Source organism: Elgaria multicarinata, chromosome 16, assembly GCF_023053635.1.
Source record: "Elgaria multicarinata webbii isolate HBS135686 ecotype San Diego chromosome 16, rElgMul1.1.pri, whole genome shotgun sequence".
In the NCBI taxonomy this organism is placed as follows: Eukaryota; Metazoa; Chordata; class Lepidosauria; order Squamata; family Anguidae; genus Elgaria; species Elgaria multicarinata.
Window position 1 is genome coordinate 18,244,982 of NC_086186.1, and position 17,910 is coordinate 18,262,891.

The window sequence follows — 17,910 nt, forward strand, 5'->3', positions numbered from 1 at the left end:
AAAGGACAGAAAAGGGCAACTAAAATGATTAAGGGGCTGGAGCATCTCCCCTACGAGGGAAGGTCACATCAACTGGGATTGTTTAGCTTGGAGAAAAGGAGGCTAACGGGAGACATGACAGAGGTGTATAAAATTATGCATGGTGGGGAGAATGTGGATAGGGAGGAATTTTTCTCCCACTCTCAAAATGCTAGAACCCGGGGTCATCCCATGAAGCTTGGGAGATTCAGGACAGGTGAAAGGAGGGACTTCTTAACACAGTACATAGTAAAGCTATGGTATTCACTACCACAAGATGTAGTGATGGCCACCAATCTGGACGGCTTTAAAAGGGGGTTGGATAAATTCTTGGAGGCAAAGGATATCAATGGCTGCTAGCCCTGATGGTTGTGTGCTGTCTCCAGTATTCGAGGCAATAAGCCTGTGTGCACCAGTTGCTGGGGAACATGGGTGGGAGGGTGCTGTTGCACCATGTCCTGCTTGTTCATCGCTGGCCAATGGCTGGTTGGCCACTGTGCGAACAGAGTGCTGGACTAGATGGACCCTTGGTCTGATCCAGCAGGGCACTTCTGATGTTCTTATAATGGACAAAAGCAAAAATATCCCTATGAGCTTTACTTCTCTCTCTTTTGTGCTGCAGAAGACACCCAGCAGAACAGAACCAAACCGAATAGAATCAAGATGCCAAACCTCAGAACGGCAATAGGAAATCAGCCGTGCTGTAATGGAACTCCCACTTCACATATTGAATCTAATTAAAGCACTTTTTAATCCTGGCAATATCCTCTGGAGTTCCTAACTGATTGGTTTCTCACCCAGGCAATAAACATCAAGGCAGCTTCCTCCTCCCAAGAGAAACACTGCCTGCCCTAGAACAACACTGCCAGTTATACACAGCTCAATATGCAAAGCAGAAACATGGCACCCACTCAATTTCTACATAAACATAGCTGGGATTTAATTTCAAATTCCTCTGCTATACAACTAACCATTGTGAATGGTGTTCTCTCCCTTTCTCTTCATTGCTTAGCCTATGCTACTTAGTTCCACTCTAAAAACTAGGGTTGCAACCCAGTTAAAGAAATCTGAGAGAGCAATCCTACAACGAGCAGGCATAGTCTGCCAGGGGGGATAGGAGAGTTTGGATTCCTGGATCCGAGGTCAGTGACAGCGCTCTGATCTCAGACCCAAGAGTCTGAGCTCCATGCCCCCTCCCGCTTGCAGCCGGCGCGGAGAGAGTCGCACCAGAAGCCTTTCCAATCATGCAACAGCGACCTCAGAGAGGAAGGAAAGGGTCCATGCTGGTGAGTGGGGAGGAGAGGAGATAGTTTACGCCATTTCCCCAAGCCTTCCCAGCCCCCTTCCCTCCTCATCCTCAACTCCGCTAGATGGGCAAAAATGTCTGCCTAACTAAAATGCAGAGCGGGACAGGATTGCTTCTGCTACGCCTCCCACTCTGCACTGGATACTCGTAAGCCTCTGAGTTTGGAGGCTAACGAGTTCACAAAAGTGGATCTGATAGGATTGTGCCCTCAGTTGATTAACTGCATGAGTTTTAGTTGATTAATCGTCAGTTCCGTTTGTATAAATCTGCACATGAGCAAAAAAAAAAAGTGGTTTGTTTTTAGACAATGGTACACATGCGTGTAGTAGCAAGCACAACCTAAGAAGAGGCATTCCATCCTGTGCAAGGGAGGAGGCATGCCTCTTTTTAAGAGGATGCCTGCTTTTTGCCATTTTTATAACAACTTGTATTTTTAAAATTATATAATAATACTGCAGGCCAATTCCAGGGCAAAGTGATTTCTGGACTGAACAGCAATTCTTTCCAACAGGGAAAATTAAGTCACGATGCTGATAAGGAACAAGGGCTGGCATTACCAGTACCTCTAATAATGCAATTGTTTTTCCTTTGCAGTGATTCATTCTGCCAAGACCTATGATACCTGAAAGATTTTCCGGAGTGTCCTGGCTGGAAGGGGCTTCCTTGGGAGTAGATCTGCTGGTTTCCCGTCGTGGACGCGGAAGGCATCATTTTTTTATCTGCTGCAAGAACAACAGCAGATAGAGAAGTTTCAGGATTTGTTTAGATTTATTGATTTGTTACATTTCTATCCCACATTTCCTCCAAGGAGCCCAAAGTAGCATACATGATCCTTCTCCTGTCCATTTTATCCTTACAACAACCCTGTGAGGTAGGTAGGGATGTTGGAGAAATCCAAAACGGAATCAAATGACTCCAGGTTTCTATGAATCTGACCCTTGAAATCTGCAGCAGATCAGCTCTTCCAAAGTCATATGGATTTCGTGGATTTGCAGAATTTTCACTATGTGAATTTTTAAGCAAATTTAGTTGTAGAAAATACATACATATATATATATCTATATATATATATATCTATATATATATAGATATATAAATTGGCCAAAAATGTGCATTTCCCCCACAGGTCAAAGCATGAAAATGCGTATTTGGGGGGAATTGCGCATTTTAGGGAGGATTTGCGCATTTTTGTGAGTGCAAATTTTCACAAATGTGAATTTGTGCAAATTCAGGAACTTGGAAAAAAATCCGATCCCACCAATAAGCAGACGACTGAATGAAAGACAACTGATAATCCGCAAAACGCAGACATAGCTGATTTTACAAAACCTGTACACCCCTAGCGGTAGATTGCAATGTGAGTCAGTGACTGGCCCAAAAGTCGCCCAGTGAGCTTCATGGCTGAAGGGGGACTAGAACCTGGATTTCCTAAGTCCCAGGCCAACACTCTAACCAGAACACCACACTGGCTCTCCACCAGATGGAATCGATGAATACATAGCATATGCACATTGCTTGGCAGTGGAAAATGGTTTTCTTTTCTAGCCCCTCATAACAAAACCACAGACAAAACGTGGGCGGGGCTCCCTTTGGAAGATAAGATACCACAAGAAATGATGGGGCTATCAAAAGATTTTCTTCAGGCCCAATGGGACACTCCTGTCCTCCTGTTATGCCAGCTAATAAATTCCCTATACCAGGTTATGATGACATAAACATGCTTGAACCACCCAATGATTGGTGGTTGAGGAGAAGGGTGTGTGGCCATTGGAGGACTCCTGGGCCTGAGGTCCTGAACTGGACAATACCAGGCCATATAGACAACTAACCTGACCTGAAACAAGGCCGCTTCCTATGTTCCTTTGTCCACACTGACCCAAGGTGCCCCTGCTCAAGGTTAAAAATGTGTTTTCCAGGAGGAGCCACGTCAGAAGGAAAATAACAGTGTCTGTCAGCTGATCTCACTAGTGATGCGCGTGTGCTAAGCACCCCTTTTGCCTGTCTCTTAGTTCCTATGGCAGTGAATCATGGGAAGAGCCGGTGAAAAAAAAAAGAGGAGTTGCTGACCAGGGAAGCATATGGTTCACTTCAGTCCAAGCTTGTTTATCTTGGCCTTCAGCCATTTATAAACCTCAGGGCTATACAATGCATGAAGGGAACAAATGCAACCTTATAGAGAGCTGTAAATTCACACAAGATTTGGCAAAAGAAACGAGGAAGCACTTCCTCACAAAGATTAAGTAGCGGACTCAGATCTCAAATCTGCAGCCTTGTAGCTGGAAAACGCTGGCCAGGGTTAGGAGATGACGAAGCAAAACGGGCTACATTTGGAGGGTTAATGTTGTGGTTAGAAGGGCAGCTGAGGTCGACGTGCGCTCTGTGCGCGGATGTCTTTAAGGAGGGTTTCAATTTGTACAAAATGCGGCCGCTTGAATACTGATAGGGGCTAAGTGGTCACCTATGTTGTATCAGCCACACCGGTTGACAGTGTGTTTCTGGGCTCAGTTTAAAGTACTGGTACTGAACTTTAAAGGCCCAAACCACAGGTGAAGAACTTCTGGGGGTTCGGCGGAGGGCCCTGCCCCCTCAGAACCCAACAAAAGCTGAATGTATTGCCACAGCGGTGACAAAAATCATGGCGGCTTTGCAGGCAAATAAGGTGACACGCCTCACTTGCAAGCACAACTACGCTTCCGGGAATGCGGTTCTACTTGCAAACAAGGCGTGTAGTGTGCTCCTTGTATCCGTTGCGTGCTTGTAAAAATTGCCGCATTTTTGCTGCAGCAAAGGACTTCTGCCTCAGCACTGGGAAGGGATTGTGACAGCCACATGTGGCTCATGGGTTGTGTGTTGTTCATGCCCACCCTAACTGGTTTAGGTACAAATTACTTGAAGGCCAACCTTGGCCCATACTCAATGGCCTGCACTTTGGTATCAGCATTGGAGGACCTACATGTGTGCCCACCTGTAAGAGCAATTAGGCTGGTGGGCAGGAGGGACAGAGACTTCTGGCTAGTGGCCCCTTGCTTATGGAACTCTCTTACCACTGGTTTTTGCTGGGACCCATCAGTACAGGACTTCAAGTGGGCCCTCAAGCCTTACCTGTTTACTGTGGCCTATAATTAAGTCGGGACTTTATTGGGCACCATTTTGTATGTGGTGCTACCTGGTTTTAATTGATAGTTTTGATCTTTTACTCTAGGGTGACCCTATGAAAAGAAGGACAGGGCTCCTGCATCTTTAACACTTGTATTGAAAAGGGAATTTCAGCAGGTTTCATTTGTATATATGGGGAATCTGGGGAAATTCCCTCTTCATCACAGCAGTTAAAGCTGCAGGTGCCCTGCCCTCTTTTAAATCTGGTCACAGTATAGGTCCTGCAGCTTTAACTGTTGTGATGAAGAGGAAATTTCACCAGGTGCGACATGCATACAAATGACACCTGTTGAAATTCCCTTTTCTAGGCAACTGTTAAAGATACAGGAGCCCTCTCCTCCTTTTCAGATGGTCACCCTATTTATTCTTACTTCTTTTATCAGTGGGGGGTGTTTTGCGGTTTGAAATCTTGCTGTATGCCTCCTTGGATGGATTTAGCTTAAAAGAAGGGTGGGCAACTTGTGGCCTTCCCAGAGCTTTTGGCCTACAACTCCGATCAAACTTAGCCAGCATAGTTAATGGTGGGGGTTCATGGGAGTTGTAGGCCAAAATAGTTGGAGGACCATAAGTTGCACATCCCTGTCCTAAAAGGTAGCTTACAAATCTTATAAACAAACAAACGGGCTTGGAAAACCCAGATTTTAATCCGCAATGAACCATGAGGCAGACTGGGTGAACATGGGTGAGTCACTCTCTCAGAGACTAAATTACCTCACAGGGTTGTTGTGTACATAAAATGGCGGCGGTGGTGGTGGGATTGTGCATGCCACTTTGAGCACCTTGGCAGAAAGGCAGGATATACATGTAATAAATACATTTAAAAAAGAAAACATTTAGCTTGAATGCTTTGTTTTCATTCGTCAATGGCTGTCCCAGCTTTTGTGCAATAGACCAATACGTGCAACCTTCCCAGAAAGTGTGAAAGGAACCCTCTGTCTTTGAATCTCTAAAGCTGTACGGAAGCAAGTAGTGCCAGATATGATCATTAAAAAAACACCCCACTAATGATTAGGTGTTGTTGTTTTTAATACTATCCAGAAACTACTCCTGATCACATTAACTGAAATCCGATTTGTGTAAAGATGCATCTTCAATTAGCAAGTCAGGTTCAAATTCATACAATGCAAATAATGCTCAGGTTTGCAATGAAATTGGAAAGTAAGTATCACAGATCCTGAATTCCTATTTTAAATCCTCTCTTGGCAGCATGAGACCAATAACTCACGTTGTACGCGAAGGAAAAGCCATCTCGAGCAAATCTGAGTTCTGGTATTTGGCTGCGTGTTTTCACAGGGGGGAAGTTGCCGAGGGGAAATTCCTTGTTTCTGAATCGGGGGATATTGTGAGTGTAGGAATACACACGTACGGTTCCTGTCTCTTAAGTCCTGCTGCTTATAAACACATGGCTGTATCAATACGGGATCTTTTCCCCTGCTAAGATACGTGCTTGACGGCTACGGAGCAAATGTCCCCACCACGATGGACTGCTCTGTGTGAGCTCCAGCTATTTGCACAAACCGAACCAGAGAAAACCAGTCCAAAATCAACACAATACTAACGCCTAGAAGCAACGCGAAGGTTTGCCTGTATATTTTTGATCACTTCTCAGGGGGGGGAAAGAATTAGTACTTTTATCATTTTGCCAATACGCCGATGACTCCCAGCTCTACTTCTTTTCGTCTAAACCAGGAGAGGCTGTAAATTTTCCGAACCAGCATCTGGGCAGGGTAAGGGGAACTAGGATCAGCCCCTCGTGTGCAATTCTAGCCTGTAGGAACATGGGAAACTACAACATACTGAGTCAGAGCACTGATCTACCTACTTCTGAACTGTGTACACAGAGCCGGTAGAGGCTGGTGGCTCCAATGTCAGCGGGGCAGTGAATCCACTCTGGGTTCCAGATAGAACCAGCCAGAACTCTAGAGGAGCTATCCAAGGTGCGAAACATGATGGTGTGTGAAACTGGGCAGCATCCCCCTAGGATTTCAGACAGGGCTCTTTCCTGGCTCTACCTGGAGGTAACGGGGATCATACCTAGGACATCCTGCATGCAAAGCATGTGGCTCTACTACTAAGCTATGGAACTCCCTTTAAAACAGGCGTGTTCAACGTCAGGCCCACGGGCCAAATTCGACTGTGGGGACATTGGAGACCCCATGTCTACACTGACTGGCAGTAGATCTCCAGGATTGCAGGCACGGATTTTTCCTAGCCCTACCTGGAGCTGCCAGGCCCTGGACATGGGGCCTTCTGCATGCTCTGCAGAAGGTGCTCTGCCTCTGAACTATGCCCCTTCCCTAAAGGTAGACTACAACACCACAAAAGATTAGCACTGGGGGCAAATCAACCCAGTGGTGGTGGTGGTGGTACCTTTCCTGTGCCTCTAGAGCCTCCAAACCAGCAAAGAGCCCCACTGTCCTAGCTGTGATCTCATGGTGCATGAGAGAGGATTCTTGCTTGGAATCCCATATGGCAGGGCTGGACAGCTTGGGGCCTTCCAGATGTTTCAGCCTACATCACTGGCTACATTTGCTAAGGGCTGATGGGGAGTTGCAGGCCCAAACATCTGGAGGGCCACAAGTTGCCCACCCCTGGCATAAACAGATGCTCTCGCTTGGAATCTTGTTGGAATCTCATGGATCCCTTCCTACAGGGTCCAGTACTTTGCTAAGTAAATTCAGTTCGAGTTGAGCAGGGTGAATATGAAATCACACCAACTTTAACATCTCTTCACTGGCTGCCAATTAGTTTCTAGGCGAAGTATAAAGTGTTGGTTATTACCTTTAAAGCCCTACATGGTTTGGGCCCAGGTTACCTGCAGGACTGCTTTCCCCGGTACAATCCACCCTGCAGACTCAGGTCCTCTGGGAAGGGTTTACCCCAGTCAGCCACAACTAGGCTGGCAACTGTTACCCAGAGGACCTTTTCTTCTGCTGCCTCCAGACTGTGGAACGGCCTGCCGGAGGAGATACATCAGCTTAAAGCTTTCTCTGAGGGCCTTGCTAGACCTACCTGAAAATTGGTGCTTCAGGCGCAGCGAGGCCGCGCTACAATTAGCACGGGCCGTCGCGCCTATCTACACGTCAGACGTGACGAAGCCCCGTTGCGTCCGCCATTTTTATTTGTTAAAGGGGCCGGTGTGCGCAGGAGCACACCACCGGAAAGGTAAGGTTTTTTTTAAAAAAAAAATAGGGTCCCCCCCATCCTCCTCCCCCGATTTCCCTGGCCTGCGATCCCCCCCGTCCCCACCTCCTGTGTCCTGCCACTGCCGCGCCACCGATGTCGCCAGCCGCACTGTCCTACTGCCGCTGCCACTGTCCCCAGCCGGTGTTTCCTGTTGTCACCATGTCCGGCCTGTGATGCCTGCTGTCGCCATGTCCTGCAGGCCGGACATGGCGACAACAGGAAACGCCGGCTAGAGACAGTGGTGGCGGCGGCGGCAGAATACAGGAGGTGGGGACGGGGGTATGTGAGACATGGACGTGGGGATAGGGAGGCCAGGGGAGGAATCGTGGGAAGGGGCGGGAGCACTGTGGCCCGTCCACTGCTTTTCCCGGCTACTTGCGTGTAAGTGTGGTAGTCAGGAAAAGCAGCGGAACAGTCCACATGCCCATGGTCCTGGCCTCAGCCCGACCTGAGGCCGGGACTGCGGGAAAAACCGGGCTAAATGGGGTTTCATTTACCCCACGCCCAGGGAGGTTTAACCCCTGCCTGATCCCGGGATCCCCTGTGCGTCATCTGGACGCACAGGGGCGAGCCCCGGGCTAAACCTCCGTCTAGCAAGGCCCTGAATTTAAGACAGCTGTAAAGACTAGTCTCTTCTGGCAGGCCTACCCAGATGAATTTTAAATCTAAGAATTTGAAGATGCTGTGATAGTTATTTTAATATTGTATGGGTTTTATATGCTCTTTTAACTAATTTTATGTATTATATTTTATTTAGTTTTGTTCCCTGCCTTGATCCAGAGGGAGAGGCAGGTAAATAATAATAATAATAATAATAATAATAATAATAATAATAACAATAATAATAATTCAGCCTCAGGGAGACTTAACTTCTGGAATAATGTTTTCCGTGTCGGGGGGGGGGGGAAGGCCATTGTGTCCCTAAAACAGATCACTGTGTACCTAAAAAGGAGCCTGGCAGGGAAACAATCTTCTGATGTCCCTTTAGCTGCAAACAGTGGGATGTTTCTGCCTTAGCTCAGAGCTACTTGCATGATGATTAATTCATAACCAACGTACAAACCTTCATCCCCAGCAGGGATGGATAGGAACAATAAACAGAGAGAAACATCACGTTAATAATAAGCCTAAAATGTATCTGGGAAGGACAATAGTCCTTTTTTCTCCCTCCCTGGGAAAAAAGAAGAACTCATTTACAGATGGAATTGCTACTCAGTTGCGGAGGATCATGAGCAGGAGGGTGCTATTGGGCTGATATCCGGCCTGCGGGTTTCCCATGCTGCAACGGGTCTTCCTTTCTCGAGGGGAACAGGAAACGAAACATAGCAGAAACTTTCTCAGAAAAAAATGTCTCCTAAGAATTTTTTTGGCTTGGTTCTAGAGATACTTGCCTCTGGCCTGAACGGAAAGAGAATTGCTACTCCCCCACCCACTCCTGGAACAGAAACTCAATTGCTCGGGCTCTGGCACCCACCCCAAGTACTGGACAAAGGTCTTCAACTGTCCTAGTTTTAGATTAATAACGGCATTGCTCCAGTGTCCTTTTCTGAAAAAAGAGAGAGGCCTTATCTGCACCAAGCAGGATATAGCACTATGAAAGCAGTATGAAGCGGTATATGATATGTGTGTCCTGGGCCCCAACAGTTGTCAGTGCACTTCAGTACTGCTGTAAAGCAGCAGTGTGGCTCCTGCCTTTTATATACCACTTTCATACCACTTTCATAGTGCAATATCCTGCTTGGTGTAGATTAGGCCAGAGAAATGAGTACAGGACACCGGCTGGTTGCACAAATTTATTTATAGAACAACAACACTTAAATCACCTTAACAGATATATTTTGACATAAGCTATCGTGGACCCTGTCCATTCCATCAGACGCAGTATCGATGACAGCTAATTCCATAAAACAACAACAACACCCAAATGGTTAGACTTTCAGGTGCCACAAACCTCTTTGTTGTTTTTGCTGCAAAAGATTAACACGGCTACCCCCTGGAAATTATTCCGAAAATCAATAGGGAGTGGACATGCTTTGGGTAACCGATTCGCCCTTTCCTACAGTGTATTTTCCTTTGGAAGGGTGTGCGTATTGAGCATCCCTTCACGATGCAACAGGTACATACATTCAGAAGAAAGGGTCATAAATAATAGCAATGAAAAGAATCTCAAGAGCAGGGAACGTGACTTACAAGTCGTTATGCCAGCAAACATCTCCGCAAACCTTGGATCCCTCTCTTGGGAGAAGATGGCGTCCGGCTTCTCCACTGGCTTCCCACCCTCATGAACGTTAGACTGTATGCTCGGAACGGGGACCTATTTGTGATAGACAGAGAGAAGGAAGTCACACGCTCCCACATTTTATACTTCAAGCTGTACTCTGTGGTTTTAATTCCCACGAACCGTCCAGAGAGCTTCGGCTATTGGGCAGTATAGAAATGAAATGAATGAATGGTGATGCAAACAGTCTATCTTCCCGATTCGCTTTTGCAATGAACCTGTCAGTCCAAAGCCTGATACTGATACAACCTATGTATGATTCACCAGATACCTGAATTCCCTCACCTCCCAAAAATGGGAGAACGGATCACGCAGATCAAGTGCATTCCTGAGATGGTCCAAGACCCCACCAGGTAATAAGAATATTATGGCAGGCTTGACTATCTGAAATGGACCTTTAACCCAGAGATCAAAATGGTGACAATTCCACGCAGCCTATTTATTTATTTGTTAATTTATATCCCACTTTTTCCTCCAAGGAAACATGTCCTGCCTCCTCTCCATTTTATTCTAATATACATAGACAAGGGCCAAGGCAAGACCTGCCAATATCCCGGGCATTGCCCCGCTGCGGGATCATCCCTGTGCGTCCACATGACGCACAGGGGATCCCAGGAGCAGGGAGGGATGATCCTTCCCTTGCCCCGGGATATCAGCATAGCCTTTAATCCTGCTTTTTCCACAGTCTCCGAATGATCCCGAGACCGTGGAACGTGTGGGTGGGCGTTGCGGGTTGTCCCAGCTCCTCGTGAGTAAGTGCGAGGAGCCGGGCATGGGGCACAGAGCAGGGCACGGGGCACACCCCATCGGGGTGGGGGGACCGTTTAAAAAAACACTCACATTTGCCGTTCTAGCGCTCGTGCACGCCTTCCCCTTTAAAAAAAAAACAAAATGGCGGGCGCGATGTCCTCTTCTTCCTAGGATGTCATGCACCACGTGTAGACAGAAGGGGAGATCTTGCAATAACCATATTGGAAGATCATACCCCTTCCATCGCGCTAGAGCGGGTAGGTCTTGCCATGGCCTAGATCTACACGACTACTTTATAGTGGTATTGAGGTGCGCTGATAACTTTTGGGGCACATTGTAATGATTTGACACAAGGTGTAGAGCGGTCCATAGTTTTGTACACCAATGTTGCCTTGCACATGCATTTTTTTGCTAGCAATTTTCCCGAATGTAATGCACTTTTGTGCCGTTTTTTCACTAACATGCTCATTTTTTCCTATGCTGCTTCCCCTGATATACACAAATTTGTTTGTTTGTTAAAATAATATTTCGAGAGCCAAATTGCAGAATTCGGAGAAGTACAAGTATCGAAGCCAACTGTGTTTCAGTTTATGTATTCACATTCAATTGTGAACCCCCCCAAATTTCTCTTCTATCCTTAACTGCATGATAGCAGTGAATCCAAGGAAGGGAAGGGCAAATGTAGAAACAACAGCAGTAGTAAAATTCAGGCAGTGTAAAACATATCTGACACAGTATGAGCTTTTTCTCTTCTTTAGTTCTCAAATTCCTGCCCCTCCCCCCCCAAAATATGCAACCCCAAAACTGCGATCAACTACTCAGGTATATCTTACCTGAGATAAATCATACGATGACAACCCATCTCTCTGGTGTACTTCAAGCTCAGCTTGTTGCTGTTGAAGCTGCCTGGAAATAGGAAAGAGAACTTGTGACTGTAGGTTCCTTTGAGATTGCAGGGATATATCGAACGAAATGGAAGATTATTTAGCTGGCCCAAGTCCTGACCGGCACCTAAAAGAATCATAGAATAGTAGAGTTGGAAGGGGCCTATAAGGCCATCGAGTCCAACCCCCTGCTCAATGCAAGAATCCACCTTAAAGCATCCCTGACAGATGGCTGTCCAGCTGCATTTTGAAAGCTTCTAGTGTGGGAGAGCCCACAACCTCCCTAGGTCATGGGTTCCATTGTCGTACTGCTCTAACAGTCAGGAAGTTTTTCCTGATGTCCAGCCGGAATCTGGCTTCCTGTAACTTTAGCCCATTATTCCGTGTCCTGCACTCTGGGAGGATCGAGAAGAGATCCCGGCCTTCCTTTGCATGGCAACCTTTCAAGCATTTGAAGAGTGCTATCATGTCTCCCCTCAATCTTCTCTTCTCCAGGCTAAACATGCCCAGTTCTTTCAGTCTCTCTTCATAGGGCTTTGCTTCCAGACCCCTGATTATTTTCGTTGCCCTCCTCTGAACCCCCTCCAGCTTGTCTATATCCTTCTTGAAGTGTGATGCCCAGAACTAGACACAGTACTCATAGAATCATAGAATAGTAGAGTTAGAAGGGGCCTAAAAGGCCATCGAGTCCAACCCCCTGCTCAGTGCAGGAAGGGGAGGCCTAACCAGTGCTGCATAGAGGGGAACCAGTACCTTGTGTGATTCGGAAGCTATACTTCTATTAATGCAGAACAATATAGCATTTGCTTTTTTTTGCAGCCGCCTGCCCTGTTCCTTCTTCCCATATGGTTCACTCTCTTCCATTCTTAAAGCAAGAATTATCAAGGCACAAAAGATCTTCAAAACAACCTCAAATAAATGGTGGACGGGATGATACGGGACAGGTACACATGTCCCCATGTCCCAGCCATTGATAAAGGCCTTTATTATTATTTATTTATTTATTTATTTATTTATTTATTTATTTATTTATATAGCACCATCAGTGTACATGGTGCTGTACAGAGTAAAACAGTAAATAGCAAGACCCTGCCGCATAGGCTTACATTCTAGTAAAGCAATAAGGAGTGGAAGAGAATGCAAACAGGCACAGGGTAGGGTAAACAGGCACAGGGTAGGGTAAAACTAACAGTATAGAGTCCAAACAACATCAGGTTTTAAAAGCTTTAGGAAAAAGAAAAGTTTTTAGCTGAGCTTTAAACAGTTTTCAGAGAAATCAAATAATATGACCAAACAGACCATTGCCAATCCTTGCAATTCTGGATATTTGCCCAAAGGATTTACAGTTGCTCCTGCATAAAAGACTTTATTTTTAAATGCTACAATTGCAGCCTGCTGGAAAAGTTCAGGGAACTTGGTTTCAGTGGCTTTGGGATCATTTATTAATGGACGAGCCCATGAAGGTTGTTAAACAGCATGCGAAAACCTGAAATTATCACCTCTGCTTTTCTGTTCTACCCTATTTCTTCGATTCTAAGACACACTTTTCCCCCCATATAAACATCTCTAAAAATGGGGTGCGCCTTAGAATCGCGGGTGTGTCTTAGGGTTTTTTTCCCCTGTTGGTGGTACTGAAATTAGTGTGTGTCTTACAATCGATGGCGTCTTACAATCGAAGAAATATGGTAAATAGCAAAGTTTAGCGAAATGGTGGTCAGGCATATTGTTAAATCTTTCCAAATACAAGGAAACGGCATTGTTCACTCTGATAGAAGGTGATGGTAGTCCCTCTTCAGCATGAAGAAGAGCCACTGGCATACTAGGAGGAAGTGTTAGTTTTACCCTACCCAGTGCCTGTTTACCCTACCCTGTGCCTGTACCAGTGGGGGAGAAAGCTCTCAAGGGTGATTCACCAGCTGGGAGTCAGCCCTCTCCAGAGCTTATCTCCTCAAGGCCAAATCCTACACACTCAGTGAGAAGTGAGCTTTCTTCTGGAGGAGAGCACCCCAACAAGCTAGCTGATGCTAGGGTCCGCTGGAAGCTCAAACGCATGGAGCGGAAGGAAGGCGTGAGAAAGTCGGTCCGACTAGGATTGCACCAGAACCTGCCTCCACACCAGCCTCTCTGAAGTTACGGGCGTGCGTTTGGGAAGGGGCTTCCTGTTCTCCTTGATCAGACAATTGTCTTGCTTAGTTTGCATAGTTTTGCATAGGAGGAAGTTTCCAAGAGATTAGGCTCTCTTCAGGTGGAAGAGACGTTTGTTGCTTAATAAAAGCTTTGTGGATTATCTAGCAGGCCTCGTCATTTGCCTCCCATCGAAAGCAGGAGTTTTCAGAGAAACACGACAACCAGTCCTGGAGCAGCCAAATTAATAGCCTGTTTATGTGCCTTCCAGGACTAAATACTTACAAGATGAGCATTGCGCAATACAATGATTGTCTAGGAACTATTTATGGACCCATTTCTCATGGCACGGAGACCAGACCCAAGCCCCTCCTGGTAGTTATACGACCTCGCTGACGGACGAAGATAAAAGCAATTTCAGTTTGAAGGTGTTGTGATTCTATAGTCTTTGCATCCTAAGTAAACTTTCTGCACCTTAACGAAAGGGGTTGAGTTTAATTGTTTTCTTCAATTTTTTCCAAGCTATATTTCGCTACACTGGGAAAAATGATATAAAAATAAAGTTAAGCGGTGGGGGAGCTAGATCGGCTTTTGCCCCACAGCAGGCAGGGCAGAAGGGTGATCAATGGGTTGGGAAGGAACAGAAGGGCATACATGGGAGACCCTTTCATGCATGCAGCACCATGATGACAGATGCGCAAGCATTTGCATTCATAAGGTCCCGAGTGGTTCTAATCTTCTCGCCCTGTTAATCATGGCAAGGTATTCCAGCAATCTATCAATTTAAAGAAAAGAGTATTAGAGACAAGGGCTAAGGAAACCTCAAGAAACTGCTTGCGTGAGATTCCTGACGTCTCATTTGAAACCTATCAAGGAAGGAAGGAAATCAAGCCATTTGAATGCACAGGGATACCCTGCGGGCGATAGCCCTAATCCAATTATGAGAACTCTGGAAATAAATTAAAATGAGCAGTAGCAACAAAGTAGACTTCAAAGCAAACTGACACATTCAATAAAGGGGAGGTGAAATAAGTCAGTACAACGTGCCTCTTAGAAATCCCTCAAATGCGGACATATTCTGTGTCAGGTGCTTTTTGGGAAATGCCAGAAAGGGGGGTTATTTGAAAACTGTAAGGCGGTCTCGTCTGCATTTTTTCTCCACATGAACATTTCCTATTGTCACGGTTGCGTCTGTCGTCCAATTAAAGAAGCCTTGGGTCGTTGATCACATGAGTTTTAATTGACCAACTCCATTGAGTCTAATTGAACCTATGAATAAATACAACCCTGAAGAAGACACCATACTTCAGGTTTAGATGATACATGTTGTTGTTATTATTATTATTATTATTCTTAAATCCAAAATGTTTGGGAAAATAAAAAGGTTTTGACCTTATGCCAAAAAGAGTAATAATAGTTATTATTATGCTGGTTGAAAAAGGTTTTATGCTCCTCATTTTTATTATGCCGATGTTTGATTTTAGGTTGCTTTCATTGAACGGAATGTTTCATTTTGATCCACGCTGCCCTAAAATCCTCTTTGGGGTGAAGGCGCAGTTCATTAATTTCTCAAAAATAAATAAAACATAAAGGATCAAACTGTGGGGAAGCAACTCTCTCCCCCCTACCAAGTATGTGAGGGAAAGAGGGCAAAAAGGTCTACTTAGCATCAGGGGACTCCGCCACGGAGCACATCTGGATTACGAAAACAGTGGACTTGCCACGTTTTCCTTTGCCGAAAGTCAAGCAAAGTTGACAAAAGACAAGAAAGGCAGCGGGAGAAGGTCATGTTTTACGTGGAACTCTTTTTTGGAGCAAAACACAGCACATAGCTTTGCTTCTCCAGGAAGTTCAGTTTGGAAACCTGTGCCCAAAGTAAACGTCTTCTTTTTTCTTTTACTTTTTACTACTTCTTCTTTTATTCTTTTTTCTTCGCAGGGAAATAAGTGAACATTTGAACCTACTGTTTAGTTGTTTCTTTCCACACAGAAACCAGATTGGAAAGATGATGGTTTCAAGCCAGAAGGCAAATATCAAATAAACACAAGCCCTCATTATAATCATCAGTGCCCCCTACAGTCCTTTGAGGGGAAAATTCTATTTTTTATATTTTTGACTTGATAATTCTGGTTCATTTTTTGGCTTTGTTTTGTTTTACCCCTGAATTCTATACAGATATGATCTAGACTGTGGGTTAAGCATTTCTTTCTTTCTTATTCGTGGCTATTTCCATTAGGAAATAGCACTCACTAGATTTATTATGAAAGTAGATTTGTTTTTATGTCATCCCATTCTAAGGCAGTAGGGTAGGTAATTGCCTTTCAAGTTTAAGTAATGTCTAGCTCCTTCCTATCTCTCCTCGCTCATCTCACACTATTGCCCCGCTCGTGCTCTTCGCTCCTCTGATGCCATGTTTCTCGCCTGCCCAAGGGTCTCTACTTCCCTTGCTCGGCTTCGTCCATTTTCTTCTGCTGCCCCTTACGCCTGGAACGCTCTTCCAGAACATTTGAGAACTACAAGTTCAACCGCAGCTTTTAAAGCTCAGCTAAAAACTTTTCTTTTTCCTAAAGCTTTTAAAACTTGATTTTGTTCTGACTTTATACTGTTAGTTTTGCCCTACCCAGTGCCTGCTTACCCTACCCTGTGCCTGTTTGCATTCTCTTCCCCTCCTTATTGTTTTATTATGATTTTATTAGAATGTAAGCCTATGCGGCAGGGTCTTGCTATTTACTGTTTTACTCTGTACAGCACCATGTACATTGATGGTGCTATATAAATAAATAATAATAATAATAACAAGAAATATTGTTATCTTTTCGGCGCCAGGTCAAGACTTTTCTCTTCTCCCAGGCATTTTTAACAGCTTTTTAACAGCATTTAACAACGTTAAGTTTGTTTTTAATGGACCCCACAATTGTTGTTTTTAAATGGATACTGTTGTTTTTATACTGTTTTTATGTGTGTGTGTGTGTGTGTTTTTAAATTGTATACTTTTAATGTTTACTATTTTTAAATGTTGTAAACCGCCCAGAGAGCTTCAGCTGTGGGGCGGTATATAAATGTAATTAAATAAATAAATAAATAAATAAATACTGTATATCACACTAAAATGCCTGCGGATAAGGAAGGCTTACAGCTCGTGTAAAACGTGGATATTCTGAATAGTATTTTAGATAGGCCCAAAAGTAAAAAAAAAAAACCAAACAGGACCAGCTTTAGCCTTGATATGGTGCCTGGCCTAGCACTTTTTGGTAGGCCTCTTCCTACAAGAAGAGGCATTCCTAGCAATTTCAGCTCGCGGTGGCACTTCTCCATTTGGCACTGGGCGGCTACCATTTTAAATCTCCCTAATACCCCTGATGTAGCATCGCTCAGGGGCATTATGGGAAATTAAAATGGTGGCTGCTTCGCACTGAGCACTAGAAGTGGTTGTTTTTTTAAAACAAACAAACAAACCAGGGTAGGGTGACCATATGAAAAGGAGGACAGGGCTCCTGTATCTTTAACAGTTGTGATCAAGAGAGAATTTCAGCCTGGGTCATTTGTATGCATGCAGCATCTGGGGAAATTCCCTCTTCATCACAACACTTAAAGCTGCAGGAGCTATACTAGACTGACTAGATACAAAAGAGGTCAGGGCTCCTGCAGCTTTAAGTATTGTAATGAAGAGTGAATTTCACCAGGTGCTCCATGCGTACAAATGACACCTGCTGAAATTCCCTCTTCATCACAACTGTAAAAGATACAGGAGCCCTGTCCTCCTTTTCATATGGTCAGCCTAAACCAGGGGCCCAGGGCAAGCTTCAACAGTGTCCTCTGTCAGGGTGCTGGCCACAATGGCATTGCATTATGCCTTAGCCCGTGGGAAATCAGCCGATTTTAGGATCAGAGTAACTCTGAACCAGGCATCGCCATCATACGGACTTAGGACATTCGGAAATAGATGGGACAAAACCCACCCATAACCGGCTCTCTATGTTTGTGGACACAGCTCTCCAAAGCGGCACATATCTGCAGAAATGATCGACATGCAGCCATCATAGATCCTTGTAATATTTATAATTCTACAGCTCCACTGAGCAGCTTCTTTTCTAAAAAAGGAGGGATTGTCACATCCCCTTTAACGTTACTATTTGCCAAGCAGGGAACGACAGCAATGCATTACCCTCAGACTGGGGTGACCACCATATTTGGGCAACAAGACTAGG

At 45.0% G+C, this 17,910-nt stretch overlaps 1 protein-coding gene across 2 annotated transcripts in view; it reads right to left on the minus strand.

The window, feature by feature from the left end:
• ARNT2 (aryl hydrocarbon receptor nuclear translocator 2) overlaps positions 1-17,910 on the minus strand; it is a 135,900-nt gene that overhangs the window by 12,181 nt on the left and 105,809 nt on the right. For both annotated transcript variants that reach the window (XM_063142556.1, XM_063142554.1), the window contains exons 13-15: positions 11,528-11,600; positions 9,857-9,980; positions 1,947-2,046 (exon numbers count right to left, since the gene is read on the minus strand). In XM_063142556.1, coding sequence (XP_062998626.1) covers positions 1,947-2,046; positions 9,857-9,980; positions 11,528-11,600 — 297 coding nt within the window. The remainder of the gene's footprint in view (positions 1-1,946; positions 2,047-9,856; positions 9,981-11,527; positions 11,601-17,910) is intronic.